The 26,251-nt window shown below is 36.7% G+C and overlaps 1 protein-coding gene, 1 long non-coding RNA gene and 2 pseudogenes across 3 annotated transcripts; 2 read left to right on the forward strand and 2 right to left on the reverse strand.

Moving 5' to 3' along the window:
* Positions 1-405: 405 nt before the first annotated feature.
* On the reverse strand, positions 406-12,058 carry LOC113113248 (unhealthy ribosome biogenesis protein 2 homolog; annotated as a pseudogene).
* LOC113112685 (ATP-binding cassette sub-family B member 10, mitochondrial-like) lies at positions 11,697-21,681 on the forward strand (annotated as a pseudogene).
* LOC113112690 (uncharacterized) lies at positions 16,239-25,380 on the reverse strand. Its single transcript, XR_003293465.1, has 5 exons — positions 25,274-25,380; positions 22,073-22,191; positions 20,534-20,668; positions 17,409-17,563; positions 16,239-16,929 (listed from the first exon to the last, which is right to left on the reverse strand). It is a non-coding gene; the product is annotated as an uncharacterized LOC113112690 (long non-coding RNA).
* On the forward strand, positions 22,865-26,236 carry LOC113112686 (actin, alpha skeletal muscle 2-like). Of its 2 annotated transcripts, XM_026278460.1 has the most exons (7): positions 22,865-23,055; positions 24,059-24,198; positions 24,308-24,632; positions 24,735-24,896; positions 25,292-25,483; positions 25,565-25,746; positions 25,833-26,218. In XM_026278460.1, the coding sequence occupies exons 2-7, from the start codon at positions 24,070-24,072 to the stop codon at positions 25,974-25,976; spliced, it is 1,134 nt and encodes a 377-aa protein (XP_026134245.1). In that variant the 5' UTR covers positions 22,865-23,055; positions 24,059-24,069; the 3' UTR covers positions 25,977-26,218. The 2 variants fall into 2 exon arrangements, with proteins under 2 accessions (XP_026134245.1, XP_026134246.1); XM_026278461.1 differs by lacking the exon at positions 22,865-23,055 and having other exon boundaries at positions 25,833-26,236.
* Positions 26,237-26,251: the final 15 nt, after the last annotated feature.

A 26,251-nucleotide genomic window follows, 5' to 3' on the forward strand; every position in this document is an offset into this window, starting at 1 on the left:
CTGAGCCCATGTTGTGATTTCCATTACAGTAGCATTCCTGTATGTGATGAAGTGCCATCTAAGGGCCCGAAGATCACGGGCATCCAGTATGGTTTTCCGGGCCTTGACCCTTACGCACAGAGATTGTTTCAGAATCTCAGAATCTTTGGATGAAATTATGTACTGTAGATGATGATAACTTCAAACTCTGCAGTTTTTCTTGGAGAAACTCCTTTCTGATATTGCTCCACTATTTTTCGCCGCAGCATTGGGTGAATTGGTGATCCTCTGCCCATCTTGACTTCTGAGAGACACTGCCACTCTGAGAGGCTCTTTTTAAACCCAGTCATGTTGCCAATTGATCTAATAAGTTGCAAATTGGACCTCCAGCTGTTCCATATATGTACATTTAACTTTTTTCCGGCCTCTTATTGCTACTTGTCCCAACTTTTTTGGAATGTGTAGCTCTCATGAAATCCAAAATGAGCCAATATTTGGCATGACATTTCAAATGGTCTCACTTTTTTTGTCGCACATGGGTGGTGTTGGGGCAGTGGATAAGACACATGCCTTTGGTGTGAGAGACCCAGTTTCAAATCCACTGTGAGACACCAATGTGTCCCTGAGCAAGACACTTAACCCCTGCTCCAGAGGTGTGTGACCTCTGACATATATAGCAATTGTAAGTCGCTTTGGATAAAAGCGTCAGCTAAATGTAATGTAATGTATTTAAACATTTCTAAACACATTCTTAATTGTAACAGAACAATTAGAAGCAAATTTTACGACAGAGGATGCAAATTTTAGACACTGTACTTTTCTTCCCCTTGCCTTTGAGATTTGTGATAGCGTGCGTAACTATTGTACAGTTAATTGAACACTTCCTTGACACCCATTTGAAGGGTGGTGTTCAAAAACTTAATGAGTGTTCAACACAGTGTTCCAGGACACAGTATATTCCCTCTGTTAGATATGGCTTAATTTCTGGCTGAAGCGTCACCTAGGAAATAAGAAAGAAACTGAGTGAAAGTATACAATGACAACAATTATCTGCAATGTGATTGTTCGCAGTAACATGAGTCTCAGGCCAGTTAGAGGTCAATCGGATTTCACACTTCAAGCTGACAAAAACAGTTAGCCTTCAAATCATACCAGACAGTGTTTTTCACCTTCGATTTCAAGTTAACATAACCTCTTAGAATAGCATTACTGCCAAAAGTGCAGGACATCGGATAAGTCCCAGTGCATGAACTCTCAAGCTATAATTGTGTGGTTTAAGATTCATGACAGAGAAGATTCTTCTAAAATATTCTAGCAAATATTGGCAGGCAGTTCGCTAGAGCAGAAAATACATTTTCAGGAAGCATTTGAGTAGAAATTGGCATGGGCATGTGGCAGGTAAAAACTGATAATGACTAATATTATATTATCAATATTATCTCTGCAGTGCACTAACATACTGTGCAACAATGAATGAGGACAGGACTGTGAAATCTCCGGGAGCACTGGCAATACGAGTGTACATCCTCTCCACACGCATGGCACACTTCAGAAGACACTCTTTCTCTTTCTCAAAAGCTGAAAAAAGAGAGATCACAAAGTAATTGTAATATTTTAATTAGAACTGTTACTTTATGCGATTAATTATGCTTAATGCCGTTGGTGCATTTAATTAAAATCGAATAATTAACTCTAATTAAAAAAACATGACCTCCAGAAGTCAAGTCTGTAAGCCTTTAGACGGGTGTGATTTGTCACGACACATATTTCAGTATCTGTTATGTTTTATGTTAAAAATGGTCGTCCTGCAATATATTTTTGTGGAAACATCACAAATTTTTCAGGATTCTATGTTGAATATGAAGTAAAAAAAAAAAAAAAAAAAAAAATACATTTATTTGAAATACATTTGTTAACATTTGTACTGTTGTCTGATGTATACGCAAGTATTTCCAAACACATTAATTACATATTCTGTTCTCTCTTCATTAATTTTACATACATTTTATGTTCGTTCAAATATTATAAATAAGAATCCTTAAGTCTTTTCAAAGCCATATTATCTGGCAGATAAATAAGAGTGAGCATCAAATTCATGTTTTAAGAAAGCACCATAAGACTGACACTGCCTCACATCTGAATAGTGCATTCCAGTTCTGACTGAACTTTGATGTCACATATGAAAGTCTGAGAAATGAAAGACTGAATGTACTGATGCTACTGAAAAAAAAGGCTTTAAATCTTAAGTCATAAAAAGAGCTCTCAATTAAAAATAAGTATACGCCTCCAGTGCTGAGCCTCGAGCTTCGGGATCAAATTCATGGAATTCTTTCTCCTTCACATCACTCTGAAATTCAACCCACAGAGCCACAGTCTGCAAGCGTCTGTCTCTGAACACAGCTCTCGAGGTGCTTGTCTCATTAGGAGAATCATACCTCAAATAACATCTTTCTGCACAATTAATGAATTCAGTGTAGATGGAAAAGTATCAGGAGATATATGGCTCTACTAATACTCAATAAATGACTCTTTGTTTGAGAATAGGATACTTTCCTCTCAAGTTTCAGATGTAATAACTTGCAGGCATCAAGTGCTTTCCACTTTCTTTCATACACTACAGCTAACAATAAGAACAGACATGATAAAAAGGGCCTTTGAATTCATTGTTGTTAAATTTGTTTGCTTGCGCAGAAGCCTTTGCATAAAAGGTTACAACAAAGTGATGAATAGAATATTAACAGCCAGGAGAAACTCAGCCCTGGCATTCATCTACTATAACACCCTCATTAGGGAGAAAGGTCAGTTAAACAGGATTTAAGAAAAAGAGGGTGAATAAATATCTCAATATAATTTTGTACATACACACACTACTGTTTAAATGTTTGAGCTCAATAAGACTTTTAGAAAGAAGTTAATATTTTATTCAAGAATGCATTTAATTTATCAATAGTGACAGTAAAGACACATACAGTTAGAAAATAATTATATTTCAATTAAATGCTGTTCTTTTGAATTTTCTATTAAAATATATATATTTTTTAAATCACAGTCTCCACAAAAAAATATTAAGCAGCACCACTGCTTTCCACATTGATAATAAGAAATGTTTCTTGAGCAGCAAATCAGCATATTAGAAATGATTTCTGAAGGATCGCATGACACTGAAGACTTGAGTAATGATGTTGAAAATTTAACTGCATATCATGTTTAAATATAAACGCTTCTGAATGTGGGTTTAATAGGTGTGCTTACCTCTGTCAAAGTCCCCCTGCTGTCTGCCTTCATGCATGACTGATGAAACCAAGCGATAAAAGCAATTCAGGAAGGTGGGAGAATCCTTTAGCATCACCTGCAAAGATTTAATGCTTTCAAAACTGGTGCACAGTTGGACTAGACAAAAAAAACATAACTTTTTATTCTAAAACCTTTATTAGCAAGCTAATAAACCATTAGGCCACGACTTCCCCTAGACAAGATACTAGTGATGGGTGATTTATTGCTTTTTATTTGGCCATTAACTTTCCTAAAAATCTGGTTGTTTTGACACGACCATGTAAAGCTTCAATTATGAAAGTATAGGGATATTTCATCCCAAAATCAGTTGATCTCTGCCTTTAAGGTGAAATTGAAAATCAGCAACTGTAGCTATAAACTTCCATATTTTTTTTTTTTTTTACCAAACTATGGAAGTCAATTGCTACCAGCAACTGTCTAAACCTCAACGTTTCTCAAAATATCTTCTTCTGTGTTTTGAAACTTTGGAACAACATGACGGTGAGTAAATGATGACAGAATTTGTATTTTTTGGGGGAACTATTCTTTTTATCTGATTTACACTTAAGTGGCACAAACAAATAAGAGCTGATAAGTTTGATTCAATTTCAAATCAAACTCAGTTATGTGGATGTTTCAAAGAACTGATTTAAATCTCAGGTTTATTCAGCATGCATGTCTTGCTCATTTTAAAATAGACTTTTACTGTATTTTACTCCTAATGTGCAATCTCATTTAGCTTAAGAAAGCCTATCAAACATGAGGTCATGTTGAGATTATACCAAGTCCTCTACTTTCACTGGTAAAGTAACCTGTACACTTTGAAATCTTGTGCAGTCCCAGCATTCCTTACCTAACGGACACCATGAGCTCCTTCCACTCAGGATTCGTGGCAAATTCCCAAACTACTTTCTAATTTTCACTCATATTAAGTGCAAATTAAACACCTTTCCAGGGAACTGTATCATTCACTCCTAACATCAAACTGCTTTCGCCTGTAATACCCCTTTTTGCATAAACCTATGGAAGTATCAGCATTATCCAAAAGCATCTCAAAGAACAAATTTACCAATTCAGCTTAATGGTACATATTTACCATGACATCCACCATTTTTAAAGTGCACAATAAGAGCAAATTACTGTTTTGTACTTAATAAAAACAGTCAGTATGAGTAACAATGCATGTCATACTGTATTTCCTAACAGATATATAATGTGTTTGCTAACGGATTAATTTTTCTTCTGTCGCATAGTATGTGGGTGTGTTCATGAAACAAAACCCTTAAAGCCACATTAATAAAAAACATTTCCCAAAGCAAATGTAGATAAACAGATGTCAGAGAACAGTCTTTAAAAACTGATAACATCTGGAACACTTTCAACCTCCATAGCCTCTGGCTGATTTGTTAAGTGAATTTAAAACATATAAGTATATAATTCAACTTGAAATAATACAAAACTAAAATGTCTATCTTTTATCAAGTTTAAGCTCTTATCTGTCTCTCCCTCTAGTCCCAGGACACTCACCTGAGGGTAGCAGTGGATAACTGCAAACAGGGCTTCATGGATGGCCTCAAAAGCAGCATGTAGTCCTCCTTGGAATGACTGTCAAGAGGCAAAACTGTAGTGTGCCCAAACCCAGAATGACATGGTGTGGGTTGGAGATCTTTGCTTCACCCTGCTGGAGCAGGACGGTCAAGGTCTCGAGAGCTGGTAACGTCAGTACTCGGGTCAGAGAAGGGATCTTGCTGGACTCCTTTATAACAAACTAAAAACAAGGGAGAATGCAAAAGAAGTCGGTGAAATTCAATAGTAATGTCTCTCAAAAGGTACTGCTTAACTTACACCTGGTGATCAGTCATGAGTTGAAGTAGACAAATAACTTTTGTTGACTACAATAAGAGCAGCATGAAATGATGTTTTAGTAACACGGTCCAGGAGGAGCGCATCAGACACTTAGCCTAATCGACACCGGTGAACCACAATCAAGTAATAAATACCATAGTATAAATACATATGATTAACCTCTATCCATTGATGGTTTATCAGCATCCCTCCTCCACCCCATCTCCTTACTTCGAGTTCACTTTACAACTAGACGGGGAAGAGGGGGTACTCTAGGTTTTTGAAAGAAGGCTGCATTTATTTGATCAAAATATTTCAATACAAAATATTTGAAACAATGTTTTTTTTTTTACTGTAATATACTATTACAGATTAAAAACTTTTTTAAATTTTAATATACTGTCAAATGTAATTTAATCCTGTGATGTCAAAGCTGAATATTCAGCACCATTACTCAGTCTCCAGTGTCACATGATCCTTCAGAAACCATTCTAAAATCTAATCTAATACGTCATACTCCAGAAACATTTCTTTCTATATCAATGTTGTGGTGCTTAAAATTTTGTATAAAACACGAAGAAATTTTTTTTTTATCCAGGATGCCCTGATAAACAGATAGTTCAAAGGAAAGCATTGATTTGAAATAGAAATCTTATGCAAGAGCTCTTATAAACCAGGCTGACATGTACCAGAAATCCTGCAGACACCTTCAGCCGTAGCACAAGATCACTTTCTAGCAGAATACTTTTCAACTGCAGAGCAAATGATCAGTGCTATAAAATATGAATCACAAGTGTGACGATTACAGAGCCTGTTCTCTATTTGTGTACTAGTATAGATGTGTGTACAGCATAAGGTTAACAAAGCTTCTGACTGCTGTGGCAAACTCTGCTAGCGCCAACGCTAGTATGACAAGTTCTGACAGTGAGAAGAAAAGTACAGTGATGAAAGTAACCTGACAGTCACACAGTCCTTCTCTGAGTGAACTCAGTGGCATAGACAAGACTTTGAAACCTGACTTTTCCAGGCAGATGAATTTTAATGCTAAATCGAGACAAGAGAGAGTCAGGGCCAGTGGGTGAGGTATGTGATATGTTTTACAAAGCTATTGCATGGTTTTTCACTGCCAGCTAACTCTCTAGGAGCCCTTACCGTTACAGGCTCTATAGAAGCAAAGTTTTACAGCATTTATTGCATAATGTCCCTCGGTTTTTATTTAAGCAAGAAGTCCAGGAAATCATCTACAAAGAAGTTAACAGTGCCATGTACCTGGTGGGTTTAATTTTTTTGTTAAAGCACTTTGAATACTATTGAATACTGTATTTCTTTGTTCTGTAATCTTGTTCCTGGCTTTACTGGCTTTACATGGTCATGCAATATTGTTTGCGTTTTTTGTGAGATAATACTTCCCTAAATTTGTCAGTTGTTAAATCCTAATCAGTCAATGTCCAAAGATTATGCAGAAGTTTACACATTAAAAAATAAGATATCATGATACTTTTATCCTGAGAAGACAATCACATTAAAAAGAAACTAGTACGACCGAAATGCATATGTGATTGATCTTATTCAGGGAAAAACATCAAATGGGACACAAATTGAAAACAGGTACTGAATTACTTACAGTGAGAGTAGATATGATTTGTGGCGTGACGAGCCAAAAAGCCTTTGAGCAATGCTCTGGAAACAGACAACAGGCGAGTAGCTTTATAAATGTTACCGCAGACAGAACCTCCTGTGAAAGAAAAAAACAACATCTCATCAGTACACACTACAAAAATGCTTAGAAACTCTTATGGTTTGAAAAAGAAAAAGCTTAATCTTTTCTTGTCAACTTCAATTATCCATTTTACTTCACAGAATGAAGACACACACAATGCATATCAAAACAAGTGGTAGACTTTTAAATATAAGACCTAAGGCTGTCATTTAATTAAATAATGATGGTTAATCATTACTAGTTGATTTATAAGCTAAGAAAACTAAGTAATATATTTTTATGTGATTATTAGTAATTTGTTTGAATGATATTCATATCTTAATTTACGCAAAAACAAAGACAGATTATATTTCTCAGATTGCCTCAAAACCCTCTGAAAAACGCAAATGCTTAAGTATTCTCCGAAATAATTCAATATTAAAACAACTTTCCTAGCTCATTATGGATCTAATTGTACATGCATTACGATGCTTTTGTGTTTGTATTTCTATGAAAAATTGTGTGTTGATATTGCACTTCAGGTTAATTTCAATTATATTTAAATTTCATGATATAAAGAATGCAAATTACTTTACTTTATTATGTGTCCTGTCTAGGTTTTAAAAGCACAATATAGCATTTTTCACCGCTAGAGTAAGTATTCAAAACAAACTAACAAGTTTGATGACGCTGGAATCATGGGAGTTCATGGGTCTTCATTACCACAGTCGATGCAATTATTTTATTTAAAAAATCTAACATATTGTGCCTTTAATTCCTAATAAATTGCAAATAGTGTCATTTACTGATTATGGGAGCTCTGCTCTGATTTTTTTAAATTACACTGAACAAAATAAAACTGTATAATAATAAATGTCTTAAGCCTGTAAACAAATGAATGGCATTAAGTTATTTATTGCATGTAGTTACTATTACACTATGAAACTACAAGAATCTTACAGTGCAGTGGCCTCCTTCAATCTATGTTGGCACAATCCCCTCTCTGGGCATCCGCAGTAATAGATGGAACAGCTCTTGAGAACAGCTGGACACAGCTAATTTAGCAGCTCCTTTACTGGCCCCTCCAGCCCTTTCACATCTGACAATGACATCCACATTCCTGCAACAATGATTGACAGACTGTTTACAGAGCAGGCAGAGGGTTCCGAAAAATGTGGGGCATCAATTTACTCAAGTCAAGGCAATGTTTTGAAAACTTTTAGGATGCTGTACCTGACAGCAGCGCATGGATACTCTGCAAAATCTTAATATGGAGTTCTTCGAGATCTGTCGCTTTGGACTTTTCCGCTGCAATGTAGAATGCAGAGAGAAAGTGAATGAAATGAGAAAGTCCATATGGTGAGGTGCTGGCATGAGTTGCTTTAAGATCTGCTCGCAAAAGCTTGTTGGATATTTTCACCTGCCCATCATTTTCAGAGATTGAGGCTCTTGCAAGTTCACTCATGATCATGACAGTTACCATTTCAACAGAAAAAGACTTTCTCAAGCTACTTCCCTTGTGCATCAGCACAGCCTGTATGGCTGGCTCCATGACAGAAGTGGCCTTCCCTAACAAAATAGTCAGAGTCTGATCCAACTGTTTGTTCTTGCCAAAACTTGTGATCATTTCTTAGCAAAGCGTGCTTCAATAACGAAGGACTGATTAACTGAACGTGTGATGAGCCAAGCAGTCCAAAATATTCCTTGATGAAGCACTTTATCACAGCAGAGAACATATCAGGGAGCTCACAAAGAACAAGACTCTTGAGTAATTACCTGGATATTAAGGATACAGAGATCCCAGTGTTCTCCAAATTGCTTCCAGAGGCATCCAAACTCTGAAGTAAAGACTTCAATACGCATTCGGCAAAAACAGATGTGTTATTTGGTTCGAGATGAGGGCCAATTAATGGAAGGTTGGAGGTAACAAGAAACCAGTGGCCTGTCATATAAGTGTTGGCATTAACCGTACAAAATTGAAATCTGGCTGGTGTCAAGCATCATTGAAAGTTCTTGCCTTTTTAGAATAAACTGAGCCATTTTCTGCATCTTTGATGCATCTGATGTTTCAGTAGATGGTTTGAGCAAGTGTATCAGGGCCGTGCACAGACCTTTTGAGGGGCATGTGCTGAAACTGAAAAAGGGCACCCCCCTCCCTTTTTTATATCAAAATTATTAAGTAAGCCTGCATAAAAGGAAGAAATGGTCACATCTTCATGACAAATTCAATAACACAAAATAATAGTCTCAAAAGCTTTAGATTTATTCACGATTAATAACAACCATAATAATAATATTAGATAATTAGATAATATAGATAAACAGGGTTTTAAGGGCTTCTTTAACCCTAATTACAACATCAACCTTCTGTGAGCCATGTACCTGGCAAAAATTTGACAATGTGGTGGACCAGGGATGTTGGTCTCTTCTTGAAGGTCTCTTATTCACTACACTTTCCCTAAAATAAGCCAGCAATAAAAAAATAAATAAAAATAGTGTGAAAACTACAGTTGCAGTGAAAAGCATTTCTGAAGGATCACGTGACACTGAAGAGTACTGAACTGGAGTAAAGATGCTGAAAATTCAGCTTTGATCACAAAAATAAAATCACATTTTAAAATATATTCAAATAGAAAACAGTTATTTAAAATTGTAAAAATATGACACAATATTACTGATTTTGCTGTATTTTGGATCAAATAAATGAACCCTTGGAATGAATCACGAATTACATTCTGCATGATAAAATATAACGATTTCACAGTGATCTTCTGTAATTTTTTTTTAGTTACTACTACATTACTGTAGTAAAACCATGTTTTACAACATTTTATACATGTGAGGACGAGCGGAGAGTATACCATCACGTGATTAGCCTAAGTGTTAATAAATTAAGTGTATCAGCAATCATAAATCATAGAAGAAATTTCTTAGAAATATAGTTATGTAGGTGACGAGGATCACTCGTCGCTTTGTGTAAGTTCCAGTACGAAACAGCGCGGGTGCGTACCTGTTATGATTTTCTGTTGGTACAAACAAATTATATGTTGTTGTATTACTTATCAATATATTGTTTTTGGCCAGCAAATGTGATTTTTATTTTTTTGTCCGTCATTAAAACGGCGACGGCGCCAGCCCCTGCCGGCATCACATTACATTTTTATCTAACGTTACAGGTTACAAACTAGTTTTTGTAGCTATATAGACGGAGCGCTCAGTTTTCCTGTGGTAAAATGCATTTGGCCAAAATAGCATTTTATAAAATATGAAATGCAACTGTATGCACAGGCTATTTAAGTGTTGGCTATGACTACATGGCAAATGTCTCTCAGGCGACGTCCCACATGTCTCAGTCAGTGAGTCAGTCAGACATCAAATAAATAAAATATGAGCCTTTATAGACATAGTGTTTAGTAGTAGCCTACTTATTAAAACAACAAGATATTTATTTACCCTTCGCAAAACTTTGTTCAGCTCAGCTGTTGTCTACTGTGCGGCTGCTGGAACTTCAGTTGATTTAATGAATATAGAGGGGGCGGAGTTATCAGCTTACTGACAGCTTGAGGATCGAATAAGATTTACACAAGCCCAGTAGCATTGATTAAAAAAAAAAAAAAAAAAAAAAAAACACCACCAAACAAAAAGGGCACTTCGGGGTGTAAGGGCAAAAAGGGCATGTGCTCTGCACAGGTTGAGCCCTACCTGTGCACGTGCCTGAAGTGTATCTTCAGTTTTTGGAGCACAAGGAGATTCTGTAACAAGTTACTAAGTGGACTAGTGTCCATGTCCCTTAATGTCAGGGCTTTGTCCACTAAAGTGCAACTCTGGTGATGTGTACTTAGAACAGTGTATCTGGAAGTGCATATCCACCTCAACCCAAGTAGAAGGGTCAAGGTTCTGCTTCAACAGGTCTTCAACTGCCTTCAACATCTCCATCATAAGATTCTGAGTCTTCTTCATGATTGGATGCTGTTATCCGGGGTTTTAAATCTGAAGAGTACAGCTTAAAGAAGCAAACTCAAAAAAAAAGATAGCACTGCATCTTTTTTATATAAGCCAACAGATCTCAAGATTTCGGTTTGGAGGATTGTCTAGCAAACACTGACTCAGGGTCTTTTGTATCATTTTGGGCAACAATGGCGGACTCAATTCATATGCTGCAGCAGACACACTACATCAAGCAGCTCTTTTATAAGTTTAGGCAGCTGTCGGAGTTTGGTATGAGTCTGCAAGACGGCAGACACAAGTGCTTCTCTGGCTTTCCTAACACGTACTTCCATATTGTCTGCATCAACCCACAAAGCTGGAAGAAGCTAATCTAAATCTGGCTCCAGGATATGGTGATTCACTGTGAGTACAGCTCTGGGAGGGATGTTCAGGGATGAAGAATGCTGACTTAAGAACAGCTTCCACTTTGCTCCGGATTTACTGGCTCAGATGCTGACGAATCTTGAAGTCATCCTTCTCAGTCCATACTCTAGCGTTCAGTAAGTGTCTGAGCAGGAGGAGAAGAATTGTGTGGAAACTGACAGATTCGAGTCCCGAAGAACAGTTCAAAATCCTGTCATTGATAATCTAGGATAAATTAAAACAAATGATGAATCCAGTGTTAATTATTACATTTTCTACTACGTGAAAATTATTAAAAATTTTGTCAATATTCCTTCATGCTATATTCATTCATTTTAGTCAGTTTTACTCTGACTAAAATGACATCCAATTTCACCACCACCTCCGAGGGTACGTCCACTTTATTGTAAAAACAAGTTAGGGCATGACTTGTCCAGTCAAAAAAGAAACAACTTACTTAACATATAGTTTGAATAAATTACTAACATTTTGAAATGAAAGCCATGATTTTCAAGTTTTGTCTTCCGCCACATCCGCTCGGCTTTTCTGCATTGTCTTTTTTAGTCTGAACTGCTGTTGATCTTCTCCAAACTGATAATGCTATTATTATCAACAACAATAGCATAACAATAATAATTTATTGTTATTAATAGTATTTTCTTCTTAGTATTACTTATTACATGGCTAACTATTACAGAGAACACTAGTCTTTCATAAACATAAACTTTCCACATCAAAAGTCACATAAAAACATACTAAAGTAACCTCTATGTATGTAAATTATTTTAAGGACACTTGCAGATGTCTGGCAGTCCATAACGAATCACATCGACACAATCTAAGAAAGCGTGCTAACGTTAGATTTTATTGAATAAAACGGACCGTAATATTACAAGAGTTATAGCAGGCCATTTTCTAATATAATGAGATAATCTTTCAGTAGGTATATACAATCTTATCACACACGTGTTGTCGCTGCGGATTGCGTCAGGAGAAAGTAATATCTAAAATGTCATCTTGCTAACATTATAATTATAAATTTCCTTTGACCAAAGTAACCATGACATTATAGCAAGCTACACATGATAATGAAATCATGAATAAAAGTTTAAATCTCGGTCCCCATTAATAGAGAATGAGTAAGTGGAGATATCAATTCAACCGATGCAACACTTGCTTCATAAGGCGGTCGATTAAACTTTTTTTGACTTATCGTGTCTGAGAAAGGTTTCGTTGGAGATCATAGAGCTGAATAAGTAGATTTCGCATTAGTGATAATGCTATAATTTTGCAGGTCCGCCATATTGGAAATGTCGATATCAACTTTCCTGCAGACACCTATACTTGATATCAACCCGTAAGATGCACAACAGGCAGCATTTCTAGTTTATCATAAACGCTGATCAGCTATGCATATTGCAATAGATATAAATGTCAACATAAAACTGGCTATTAGGTTGATGCTATCTGTACATAACACAGATGATCATAAACACGGTCCGATTTTTTTAAAGCTTCAGTTTTTAATCAACCGAGAAAGGTCATAAATTAAAATACAGCAACCTGTAAACAATTAGGCTACAATTTATTTGTTACTAAATCATAATAAATAAAATCATTATTTAACATTAATGTCTATAAATAATGTATTAAAACACGAAAACTGATTATTTACTTATAACGTGACCTTTCCAAGATGGCGGCGCTCTTGAACAACCCACTGCGACACCTCCGTGTTAACATCTATGACAGAGATCGTCCATCACTAAGCAAGCACTTCGCTTCCTCGAAAGTCAAGGAAACCACCAGGGTCACCATTTATTCCTATTATATAGCACTCTAAATGCCAAGCTCGACAGATGTCGTGCAGCAGGTTTTTGTGACAGGGCGCTGTCGGTGAACGCGAGGGGCGTGTGTGAAGATAACGCAACCAAGGGCTGGATGTGTAGACTGTCAGGAACAGATAATGCTCAGTAACCGTCGACCCCGGGCTGCAACAAGTCGGTCTATTTAACGAGAACCTACTGTCATGCAGTCCAGAGTGAGTCCAGATACTCCAGTGTTTACAGCGCCGCTCGATACATTGGTCATCTGACTTTATTCAGTAAGTTTCAGCAGATAATGATTAGGTAAGAGACGTAAACTTTGTTTTGGTCGTCGTCTTCTCCAAATGTATGGGACAATGATGCGAATGATACGAGTTACTGTACGGAAACTGCAACAGTGTAACATCGCCTGCTGTCGGTATGATACATTGTATCATTTGCCTAACCGGACTTCAAGAACACACTGGAAAAGGCAGTCGTTTGATGTCATTGTGTCACCCATCTACAATGGAAGGAACATGTCCTGGCTCTCTTGTCTCAGAACCAGAGGGTTGTTTCCTCCCAAGAGAGTGTCTACACACTCCAGACACACGGTTTCTCTCTATAGCACATCCACGGACTCCAAACAAACCTCAAAGTCTGTGGTAAATCAGGAGAGTAAAGTTAAAACCTCCGAAAACCCGTTACGTGTTCCCTCAAAAGATGTCAAGAAGTTGATGGAGCTGGCGTATCCTCAGCGATGGAGACTAACGGGCAAGTCAAACTCTTATTTAGTATTATTGAAGGCACTTGGTTAGTTCTGACTATCGTCCGAGATTAACCCAAATGTAGAGTTTAACATCCCTTACAAAAATTTTACAAGCATACATTTACAAGTATATATCTCGAATATCATATCAAATAGTAGCACTTTACAGCAAAATATATATGCTGCAATATTACTGTTAACTTAATATTAGTGTCAAAATATTAGTTATTAGAGCTTCTCTCTCTCTCTCTCTCTCTCTCTCTCTCTCTATATATATATATATAATTTAAATTAATGTAAAAAGAAAAAATGTAAATGAAATATCCACTTTTGTCAATGTACAGTATTTTGCAAATGACCTTCTGATTGTCCTCATAGCTGCCGTGGGGTTTCTGGTGATCTCCAGCTCTGTCACTATGTCTGCACCATTTTTTCTGGGAAAAGTGATCGACACTATCTACACTAGCTCCCCAGAGGACTTCACCTCCTCCCTTACCTCCCTCTGTATCATGCTAACAGGGGTCTTCCTCTGCGGGGGCGCTGCAAATGCTGCTCGTGTTTACCTCATGCAAATCTCAGGTGAAATCTCAATGCATGTGAACAAATAAAAGATTTGTAGTGCAGTAGGGACTTGTTTTGGGGGAAATTTTGTGGCTTACACAACCATTCAAAAGTTTAGGATTTATTTTATTATTCATTTAAAAAGCATTCAATTAATCAACAGCAAAAGTAAAGACATTTATGATGTTACAAAATATTTTTATTTCAAATAAATGCTGTTCTTTCTTCAGAATCCTGAAAAATTTTTTATCACAGTTTGCACAAAAATATTAAGCAACTCTTTTCAGGACTGATAATAATAAGAAATGTTTTTTGAAATCAGCATATTAGAATGATTTCTGAAGGATCATGTGATCTTTGCCAAGACAGGATTAAATTAAATTTTAAATAACACTGGAATTTAACATTTTAAATGGAAAATAGTTATTTTAAATTGTAATAATATTTAAAAAAATATTACTATTTTACTGTATTTATTAATCAAAATGCTGGTTAGCATAAGAATCTTCATTCAAAAAATCCCAAATGTTTTTATCAACCCCAAGCTTTTGAATAGTACCATATGTATTTACTGATTGAATTTATTTGTTTTGTAAAACCTGGGTCTAGTTCAGTCTTATTAAATCGATAAATTAAAATAATTTCATCAGATTCATTGCGTTGACCAGCATGCATTTCTATGCTTGCTGTCTAAAAAGCCTTTCTCGACTTTCACAGGGCAAGAGATTGTGCGAAAGTTGCGCGAATCCCTTTTCTCCTCGATTCTGAAGCAGGAGGTGGGTTTCTTGATAAGACCCGAACTGGTGAGCTCATTAACCGCCTTTCGGCAGACACCACCATCGTCGGCCGCTGCCTCACTGACAACCTTTCTGATGGGCTGCGTTCCCTTGCCCAGGCAGGGGCCGGAGTTGGCATGATGGTGAGATGCTTATGTTAGTTTGACATACACTTCACTTTTCAGCAGCTAATTCCTGCGAATATCAAATTTTAACCATTTTGACTTTCTTACCTCTTATTACTTTCTGATGTGTTACTAAAAACAGAATAAACAAGCAATACAGTGATTCTCATGTTGATGCACTTTGATTTCTTTTAATGTTTCCTCATGGAACATTACAGTATATATCTCATGTTTGAACTTCAGAATGCATCTACATTAAGCACTGACTAATTTAATATTTGTACTTTATCTTTCTCTTCCTCAGTTGTATGTGTCACCTAGTCTGGCAGCTTTTGTGCTGATGGTTGTTCCTCCTATTGCCTGCCTGGCTGTAATTTTTGGTAAATTTTTACGATCCATATCAAGGCGCACACAGGATGCGTTGGCAGAGGCTACACAGGTAAGAGGTCATGTTTCCTTATATTGAGGCTTTATTGCACGTTTTATTGCTGTGCAATAAAAAGCATAGATATGGTAGTAAGCCTTGGACAGTTATCATTTGATTGCTGAATTAATTGCTCTATTGTTAGCATAAAGACATCAAGTATCCAAGGGATCATTTTACTGTGTAGCTACTCTGCATCTCCTAGTTGGCAGAAGAGAGGATCAGCAACATACGGACAGTCCGGGCTTTTGGAAAAGAGCTGACGGAGGTACAGAAGTACTCGGAAAAGGTTGACTATATTTTTGAACTGGCTAAGAAAGAGGCTGTGCTTTCTGCTGGATTCTATGGAGTGGTGAGATACTTAACTGTTGTACAAATATGAAATAAAAAGTTGTATGCATGATTAAAGGTAATCATTTTCAGAATCAGAAAGTCAGGTTAAGATTATTTGTCTAGTACAGTATGCTCTGATGTTTTCATTTCTTTCACAGACAGGACTGAGTGGAAATGTCATCATCCTGAGTGTGTGTATAAGGGAGGTCTGCTGATGGCCAGTGAGGCCATGACCATTGGGCAGCTCTCCTCTTTCCTCATGTATGCCTTCTGGGTGGGCATCAGCATCGCAGGTGAGGATGTTAGCACAGAGAAACTGAATATACACTATCGCGATTAATCGCATTCGAAATAAAAGTTTTTGTCACATAATATATGTGTGTGTGTTGTGCATATTTATTATGTATATATAAATACACACACTTGCATTTATATATTTCAGAAAAGTTTTTGGGGATGCAATTAATCGCGATTAATCTTTTGACAGCACTACACCAAACACATTTATACTGTTAAAAAAGGTTTCTTTTTCAAATAAATGCTGTCTTTTAAACTTTGTATTTATCAAAGAATCCTAAAATTTTCATGTCATACCATTATATAAACTTGCTTATTGCATGCTTTATTTTTATAATGACTAATAAATTACACAAAGTTTTAAATGAGCAAACACTGTAGAACTAAAGCAAAAAACAAGTAAATCTTTTTCCAAAGATGGTTTCGATAATTTTAGGTAGTTCTTCTCATCTCTTACGTGGGGTGTGGTGTCACGATTGTGATCTTACTATTGGGTCTGCGGGAGCTTGAGCGGGACTTTGATATGACGGCTCCACCTCACGATCACTTCTGCACACCCTCTGCCTCCAAAAGACGTTATTTTCGCAAGATCACAGTTGATGACACTTTTCTATAGTGGAAGGAATTGGAGCTGCATCGTCGCTCTTTTTTTACAGTCTGTGGTCCCAAGGCATGCTTTATAATTTTTGTAGTCTGTGTGCAACATAAGAGTAGACAAAGAATAGGTTTCTTTCAACACAGTTCTGGGATTTCCCAACAAAACCACTCTTGTGGGGGTTGAGCATCTCACACTGGGCCTTATTCATAGGTAGAAACCAGTTGCTGTAATAGCTGTAATTTCTGCCCTGTGTCGAAGTTTTTAAAGTACAACTTGTAATTTTTCTGTGGATTAATTTAAGGTTTCAGCTCATTCTACTCCGAGTTGATGAAGGGGCTTGGTGCTGGTACTCGTCTTTGGGAACTCATGGACAGAAAACCTGAATTTCCTCTCAGTGGTAAATAGAATTTCCTGAAATAATGCCTTAAATGTACATTAGTTCCTATGAAAAACTATTTAACTTTTCATGTGAACAGCAGTGCCGTAAAATGTCTCTTCTTCTTTAGAGGGGCTTGTGTTAAAACCAGAGCAGTTAAAAGGAGAACTGGAGTTTTGTAATGTGTGTTTTACGTACCCGACGAGGAAGGATTCACCCATCTTCCAAAATCTGAATCTGTATGTGCCAGCGGGGTCAGTAATGGCAGTAGTGGGATCCAGTGGTTCAGGCAAATCCACACTTGTGTCACTGTTGCTCCGGCTCTATGATCCTGATTCAGGTGAGAACTGAACCTAAGAATATAATGGAAAATGTTGATACCTTGTATGTTGATTGTTAAGATATAACAGCAGTGAAAATGTATAAATAAATGTGTAGTTTCGATTCAAACGTAGGTGTGGTGACTGTTGATGGCCGTGATATAAGAGACTTGAATCCTTACTGGCTGAGGAGTCACATCGGTACTGTAAGCCAGGTAAGAGACGCCAAAAGCAAAAAGAAATTCAGACAATCTCCTGCCTCCGTTTAACTTAATTCTGTGTGTGAATGTGTTTGTTGTAGGAGCCAGTTCTTTTCTCCTGCTCTATTGCTGAGAACATCGCTTATGGGGCGGCAGACCCAAGTCGGGTCACAGTAGAAGACATCTACAGGGCAGCGCAGATAGCCAATGCTCATGACTTCATCCAGGAATTCCCTAAGGGCTATGATACAGTGGTAGGAGAGAAGGGGGTATTGCTGTCAGGTATGAATAACCTCTGGTCCTTCTGTAAAATGTATGTCTGTAACAGGACAACTTTGTCTGTTTGTAATTCACCCCACAATTTATGCATTTCTACATTGATTTGTGGGACAGGTGGACAAAAACAGAGAGTCGCTATAGCACGAGCCATGCTCAAGGTAATCTGTCCTCTATAGTACTTTACTGAATTTTAAATATTTGTTGTTTACCAAAGGAACACTAAATCTATCTTATTGTGCTTTTCATAGGATCCAAAGATACTGCTATTGGATGAAGCCACAAGGTGAGATGTTGTTTGAATACTTCAATTTACAAATTAACTTATACTTAAAAAAAAAAAAAAAAAAAGCTAATAGATTAGGAGTCTTTGAGATCTTCTCAAATAACTTTCTAAATTCCTCTAACTTTTATATAGTATTAACAAATACATTTTAATGAAAACAAAGTAAAAGCTCGATTTTTAGTCTTTATTCTTATATATATATATATATATATATATATATATATATATATATATATATATATATATATATATATATATATATATATATATATATATATTAGTGCTGTCAAAATTAGCGCGTTAACGCATTCGATTAATTTGAAATATTTAACGCGTTAAAAAAAAATAACGCAATTAACGCGGTTGTAGTTTTTTTTATTTCCAGTTGTGGCCTATGTGTGTTCAACGTGCAAAGAAATATGGTTAAGACCAAGGAAGGACTTTTAGACGGAAAGTTTCAGTATAAAACTCTGCCGGATTACTCTTCAGTCTGCCACAAGAAACATTACTCTTCATTCAGTCTGCCACAAGAAACAGCAACATTAAAATCATGAACTCAAATGTCATTGTTTAAAAAAAACAAAAAAACAATGATTTTAACAGTGCGTAAATCAGACCTTTCTGTAACGCTAACGTTAATAAGCTTAAACGAAAATGACGAAATAATTGTGTAGCGGAGTATTTTTTGTACACAGTGCCGCGAACTGTCAATCACTCCTGTGCGCGTGCATCACTGTCCTCCTCAGCGGCAGCAACTTGCGCTCTCTCTCTTCATCAAGCTTTAAAACAAAAAGGGGACAAAAAGATCATATTGTCTTTGTGCATAGGCTATAGATTAATTAGATAAATGAATATCTAAATTTGTGCCTTGCCGTCTACGGTATTTTTTTAGAACTTAGAAAAAAGATGCTGCAGCCAATGAGCAGCCAGCGGGGGCTGCAGGACGACTCAACCTCCGCAGACAGTTTTTAATGTTTATCAGACAATAAATACTCAAGATTTTGCTTTAGTATAACTCACAACGAGTTTCACACACCTTCTCCGGCCACGTTGAGTTGCTGACACTTAACAGTGGGAAAAGCGACACATGCGCTATTCACTTGTATAACTTAAGGGTGAATGGGTAATGTAGTTTCTGCTCTGGGTGGGATGAATTAGGAAGCTTGCATTGTGAAGGGCGCTCTGAAAAATGGCAGTGCAGGTAAAAGATTAAAACCTCTATTAAAACAGATGTCCAAATGAGCGTACCGGTACGCTACAAGCAGATTCTGGGCGCACGGAGAGGTGGCGGTACGCTCAAGAGCTATATTTGGAAGTGGCGGTACTGAGTACCAGTGCATACTGGCCCACTTAAAGCAATGGCAATGACTATACTTTGGAATTTTTTTGCAGTCCACTTAGAATTCAACATGGACATCATTTTTGTTTTTTATTGGCATTGATTGTTTTGAAATTCAAATGGTACTTACATGCCTGTGTTTTTATTTCTGTAATAAATATGGCTTTCAAGCCAACAGTTAATTTGGAGGATATTGATGGTTTATTGCAGGTATGTTGTTTACATGAGAAAATCTGTTACAAGTTAAACAAAAATTCCAATAAACAATCATATTTTGAATTTAAATAGTTTCTTTGTCTTGAGTTTACATTAATTATTTACATTTTACATTTACATATCCAAAAAGTTTCAGTCTTTTAATTGCGATTAATCGCGATTAATTTTAAAAAATTGTGCGATTAATTAGTTAATTTTTTTTAATCGATTGACAGCACTAATATATATATATATATATATATATATATATATATATATAATCTTATAATACTTTTACTAAAATCTCATATATTTAACTAAATCCTAAATCTTATATTTATATAGTCTTTTTACATTTCTAAAATAATTAATGACTCCAAAATAAAATTGTAAAAAAAAAAGTGCTTAAACTGGTCAAACTCTCAACCTATTAACTCCTTCATTAATTTATCCTGATATGTACAATGCAGTTTATGTTCTTTTTTTTACTTTAACATTAACATTGCTTCATGTTTGAAATCTTTAAAAATAGAAACCACAAAATGCGTCTGTTTCTAGAGTAATGTCTTATGCCACGATGAGAATAACTATATGATAAGACGTGCCCTGGTCTCTGTTTCAGTGCTCTGGATGCAGAGAATGAGTTTCTGGTACAGGAGGCATTAGAGAGGCTGATGCAAGGTCGCACCGTGTTGATCATCGCTCACCGTCTCTCTACCATCCAAAGCGCTGATGCCGTGGCTGTGCTGGACCAGCACCGTGTGATGGAGATCGGCAGCCACGCCAAGCTCCTTGCCAACGACCAGGGGCTCTTCCGCAAGCTGATGGAGAAGCAGGCCTTCCTGCAGGCCAAACAGAAACATGCTCTCTCTTAATAGGTGTAATTTAAAGACAACAGAGTGAGCGCACAGAAATTCAAATGTTTAAAGTTTTTTGATATGTTTGATTGTGTTTTAAGCACTGTGAAATAACTAAGACTGAAATGTAGCTATTTATCATAAACTGCCAAGTAACTGGAAGCCAGTTGTATACTGATCATTGTTAGTTACATTGGAAGACAGTCACAGCATACACGCTGCAGACATGATTTAATACTCATCCGAGCTACAAAAAACACTGCTTTTTAAATAGTTTTATGCTTTCACAGATTTTTCGATTTGAAATATGAGAAAGTTACTTGATGCTACTACATTACTTGTAATAAATCATGTCAGTCCTTCATTAAGGAACAGGTGATAATAAGTTTATTTAAGTGTACCTAGGGCCTTAGTAAACCATTTCATTTGTTTCATTTGTAAAATGTACACAAGAATGGTTTGTGAAAATTCATTTCATGTACACAAATTCATTCTGCATATGTTTCATAAGTAATATAGATAATGAAGCAATTTGTGAGGGTGATTACAGAAACAATGGTGCGTCTGTCCTTTCTTATCACTTTTGGTAATGACACAGATGTCAGTGAATCGTGCCTAGATCATAAACTGCAAAGATTTTACTGGGATGTAATCCAACCACTACCCAGTTACAGTGCCATTGTTATGTGTCAGTAATGAAGATGCTGTTTTAGAAGGAGCACCTGTATGGAGTATGGACCATTGTATATATATATAAAAAAGATATATATTCTATTTGAGAACAGACACTATGACAGAGGTATTTTAATGGACATTTGTTATACATATATATAATCTGGATAAGATTTAAATCTATTCAGAATTTTAGAAGATTTTAATGCTTAGTGTGGTAACTTATTAGGTGTCAGTTTGTGAAATGTATATGTTTGACTGTTGTTTGTTTATTTTCTATTGTTTTATCTTAATAAATTACCTTGAAACATTGATTACTTAAAACACTGCCCTGTCCACATGCCTGTCATAATAACATATAAATTATTTCAGTTGCCAAAAGAGGGTGCTGTTGACAGTTGAAAATAAATGACTAGCTATTTTGGAATCCTACAGTGAGAGCTATAGTGGGTTAAATGAAAGAGGTAAAAACTCAGTCAGAATTGGAAGTACTGTACAAGCAACTAACTTCTGTAATCTATAGTCTGTCTCAAATAGTTATTGTCTATACATTGGTGTGAATTTTACTACACCTAATTAGCAAAGTGGTTTGATTAATTGCCCATATTGTAATTCTCTTAACCTTTAACCTCAGAAACTGAATCTCCATCTCTGATTAGGTTGAAGCAGGGAAACTAGCTCAGATTGTTTTGTTTGCTGAAGCAGTAAGCTGCTTACCCTCAGTGACTGCCACTTGGCTCAACATAAGCTCAAGGGCCAGCTATGGCAGGATATCTGCTTGCACAGACGGGCCTCTTTTGAGTAAAGTATGCAGAGCAGCCACACGTCTCCCTGCACTGGAGAAAAAATACATAAAGAACCATAATCAGCATTTTTTTATTTATTTTTTTGTCTTGTTTTCAAATAAAAATCTTTAAAAACCAAATAGATTTGCGAAACAAAACATAATAATTTTTGTTTTTCACATGTCTTATTTTAAAACTTATATTTTCATAGAATATACACTATAGAGGTCAGAGAAAAATAATAAATAAATACCCATCAAGTTACCAATGAAACGAAATAAACTAAATGGAATATTAAGTATCCTAAGCTTATATCAATACTATAATTAATTTTGACTTTGTTTATGATTATTGGAAATATGTTTGGCCGACGAGGCTTTTATATCATCACTTGCGCCAATGAATCACTTATTAGCTTATAAAAAACGCTTATAATACAATTAATACAACTGTTGAGATACTGTTTTGCTTTACCAACACTGCGCAAAATATATGAGGATGCCATTGAATATTGGCTGTGTGCACAAATCTCTAGACGTGCTATTTTACAATTGACAGAAATATACTACGAACCAGTGTGTGACAAGGCTAGTAGCAACATCTATTCCGCCCACACACCATAAACAGATCCTGCCGGGTCTGGAATGAAGACCATCAACCATAAAAGGACAGTCATGCTAACTATGAACCTGGAGACAGTGGGAGATACGCCGCTTCACTAGGAAGTCACCCCTCGCTTACCCTGCCAGGGCCTAATATGGTTGAAGGATGGGGGAAAATCCAGCTGAACATACATGAGCTCAATAATGCGCATGGGGGACAAACACGAAGAGTATATAAGGTTTTCATGGGTCGGTCAGTCCGTGACTGGATCCACTAGCGGTTGTGTTCTGCACTGAGCTTCATCAGAGAAAGGTAAGACGACTTCATTAGACCCATGCTCTACTAGTGACCAACAGAAAAACGTGGAAGGCAACTAACCTACTGTATTTGTCTTCAAATAAAATGTGTTAGTTGCCTTTCAAGATATAGATAAAGAGTTTGCCTCGCTAAAGTATGTTTTCATTAATTCATTTATAATATGTGATTTGTATATTTTGAAGTTGTTCACTGGCAGTGTTGATCGTTTGTATACTTAATGTGACAGCATGTAAGAATCATATATTAGAAAATAAATGTTCAAATATAAGAACTATCACAGTTCTAAGGGCTATATAGATTTATGATAAAATGCTAACTTAAAATATTATATTCTCACTAAACTCACTTGCTCAATGGTCATTATATTTATTGTACACAAAAAAAAGATCAACCAAGCTTAAACATTTTATTTTAATTGTTGCCTTAAATTTAATAAACAAATAAGTTATCTGCTATCATAACTGCAGTCATGATTGCAACTTTTAAACATTTTGAATTGCATTACTGATGAAAAAATAAAGTTAAAAACTGTGACAGAAAATGAGTAATGAAACTCATAAAACTCAAAATAAAGTTCAAAAGGACAGAAAATATTATGACTATATACTGTTTGATGGATGGAAATAAAGACGTTATAATAACAATGACATTTTTTTTTTTGAGTGTATAAATTGATGAGTGCATCACTTAATTTAAATGATCTTTTTGCATAAAGCTACACCCAATCCAATAATTGTCAATGTTCTCAATCTCATTAGAAAATGTAACATGTTTGTAATAATTAATATTTTTACATATTAGAAATATGATTTTTAGAATATTTTTTATAAATAAAGCATGGGGGTCAACCCCTAAACCTAACCACCAGCGGGTGTAAGCAGTTTGTACTAAAGTCTGTGAATGAAATTGTATGAATTTATAAAATTAGCCACCAATTCACTAAATCATGAAAAAGTTAGACACTGCCATGACAGTGTACTGATATGTTCCTCATTAGACTCCAACAAGATGTGTGATGACGACGAGACTACTGCCCTTGTGTGCGACAACGGTTCAGGCCTGGTCAAGGCTGGCTTTGCCGGTGATGACGCCCCCAGAGCTGTCTTCCCCTCCATCGTTGGTCGCCCCCGTCACCAGGTTTGTTCAGCTGCATTTTGCCCTTTGTAAATATCATTCACATGGATAAGCATAAGCTATTGCAACATTTAAATATTGTGACATTAAAAATACCAATTTTTTCCTCCAGGGTGTCATGGTGGGTATGGGTCAGAAGGACTCATATGTAGGAGATGAAGCTCAGAGCAAGAGGGGTATCCTCACTTTGAAGTACCCCATCGAGCACGGTATCATTACTAACTGGGATGATATGGAGAAGATCTGGCACCACACCTTCTACAACGAGCTCCGCGTCGCCCCTGAGGAGCACCCAACTCTTCTGACTGAGGCCCCTCTTAACCCCAAGGCTAACCGTGAGAAGATGACCCAGATCATGTTTGAGACCTTCAACGTCCCAGCCATGTACGTGGCCATTCAGGCTGTGCTGTCCCTGTATGCTTCTGGCCGTACCACTGGTGAGACAACTATTTTAAGATTAAACACTCACAATAACCATATATGTTGTATATAACAAAATGTGCTAATTCTTTCTGACCCATTTTCTTTCTATATTTTAGGTATTGTGCTGGACTCTGGTGATGGTGTGTCCCACAATGTCCCCATCTACGAGGGTTACGCTCTGCCCCATGCCATCATGCGTTTGGATCTGGCTGGTCGCGATCTGACCGACTACCTCATGAAGATCCTGACAGAGCGTGGTTATTCTTTCGTCACAACTGGTAGGAAAATGCAGTTTCACAGTCATTTCTATGTGGTATTCTTCCGTTTATCTCAACAGCTCAGTAATACAGACTGATACTAGTTTATTGTGTCAGTCGTTGTTGAATATACACTTAAATAAATACAGCTGTGGTAAGCATAGGAGACTTCTTTTAAAAACACCTACCTACCCCAAACAATTGAATGGTAGTGTATATCGGCTAATATTGGATAATTGTGCATGCTCAAATATTTATTTTTTATTTATTTTTGATAAAATCTTAATTTTTTTTTGTAATAATTAACAACAGCCTTTGGCTTGTCTGTATTGGCCAGAATTTTAAAATGGCGCATCCATTTGTTATGTGTTCTGCTATGTTTGAAACAACTGACTTACTTAAAACTCTGTTTATAGCTGAGCGTGAGATTGTCCGTGACATCAAGGAGAAGCTGTGCTATGTGGCTCTGGACTTTGAGAATGAGATGGCCACTGCCGCCTCTTCCTCTTCCCTTGAGAAGAGCTACGAGTTGCCCGACGGCCAGGTCATCACCATTGGTAACGAGCGTTTCCGTTGCCCAGAGACCCTCTTCCAGCCTTCTTTTATTGGTGCGTAAAGACAAACACTATTATAAAGTGCTGAATTTTCCATACTGCTTCTAGCTGTATTAATAAGGTGTTTCTAAACAGGCATGGAGTCTGCTGGAATCCATGAGACCGCCTACAACAGCATCATGAAGTGTGACATTGACATCAGGAAGGACCTGTATGCCAACAATGTCCTGTCAGGTGGTACCACCATGTACCCAGGTATTGCTGACCGTATGCAGAAGGAGATCACTGCTCTGGCCCCCAGCACAATGAAGATCAAGGTAATGCATCTGTGGTTCTCCTTTAACATGGTCCCATTCTCCACAATGCATCACTAACCTGTTCATGTGTCTCCTTATTCTGACAGATCATTGCCCCACCTGAGCGTAAATACTCTGTTTGGATCGGTGGCTCCATCTTGGCTTCCCTGTCCACCTTCCAGCAGATGTGGATCACCAAGCAGGAATACGATGAGGCAGGCCCCAGCATTGTCCACCGCAAGTGCTTCTAAATCCATCATCTGCATCTATTTGCTGTGGAATATACAATAATGGAGAATACATTCATCATTACGGGACAGCTTCGGTACAGATTTATTTTGTACCCATGTGTAACTCAATGAACATACCCTGGATTACCACGATGAGACAGGCCCCAGCATTGTCCAAACAGACACGATCAAGATACAGAAGACCATTACACCATGTTATCAATCACAAGACTGTAATCTGTACATAAAGAGTAATTAATTTATTAAAGTCTATCATTTGGTATTTGGATTTTGTG

Source organism: Carassius auratus, chromosome 13, assembly GCF_003368295.1.
Source record: "Carassius auratus strain Wakin chromosome 13, ASM336829v1, whole genome shotgun sequence".
Taxonomy (NCBI): domain Eukaryota; kingdom Metazoa; phylum Chordata; class Actinopteri; order Cypriniformes; family Cyprinidae; genus Carassius; species Carassius auratus.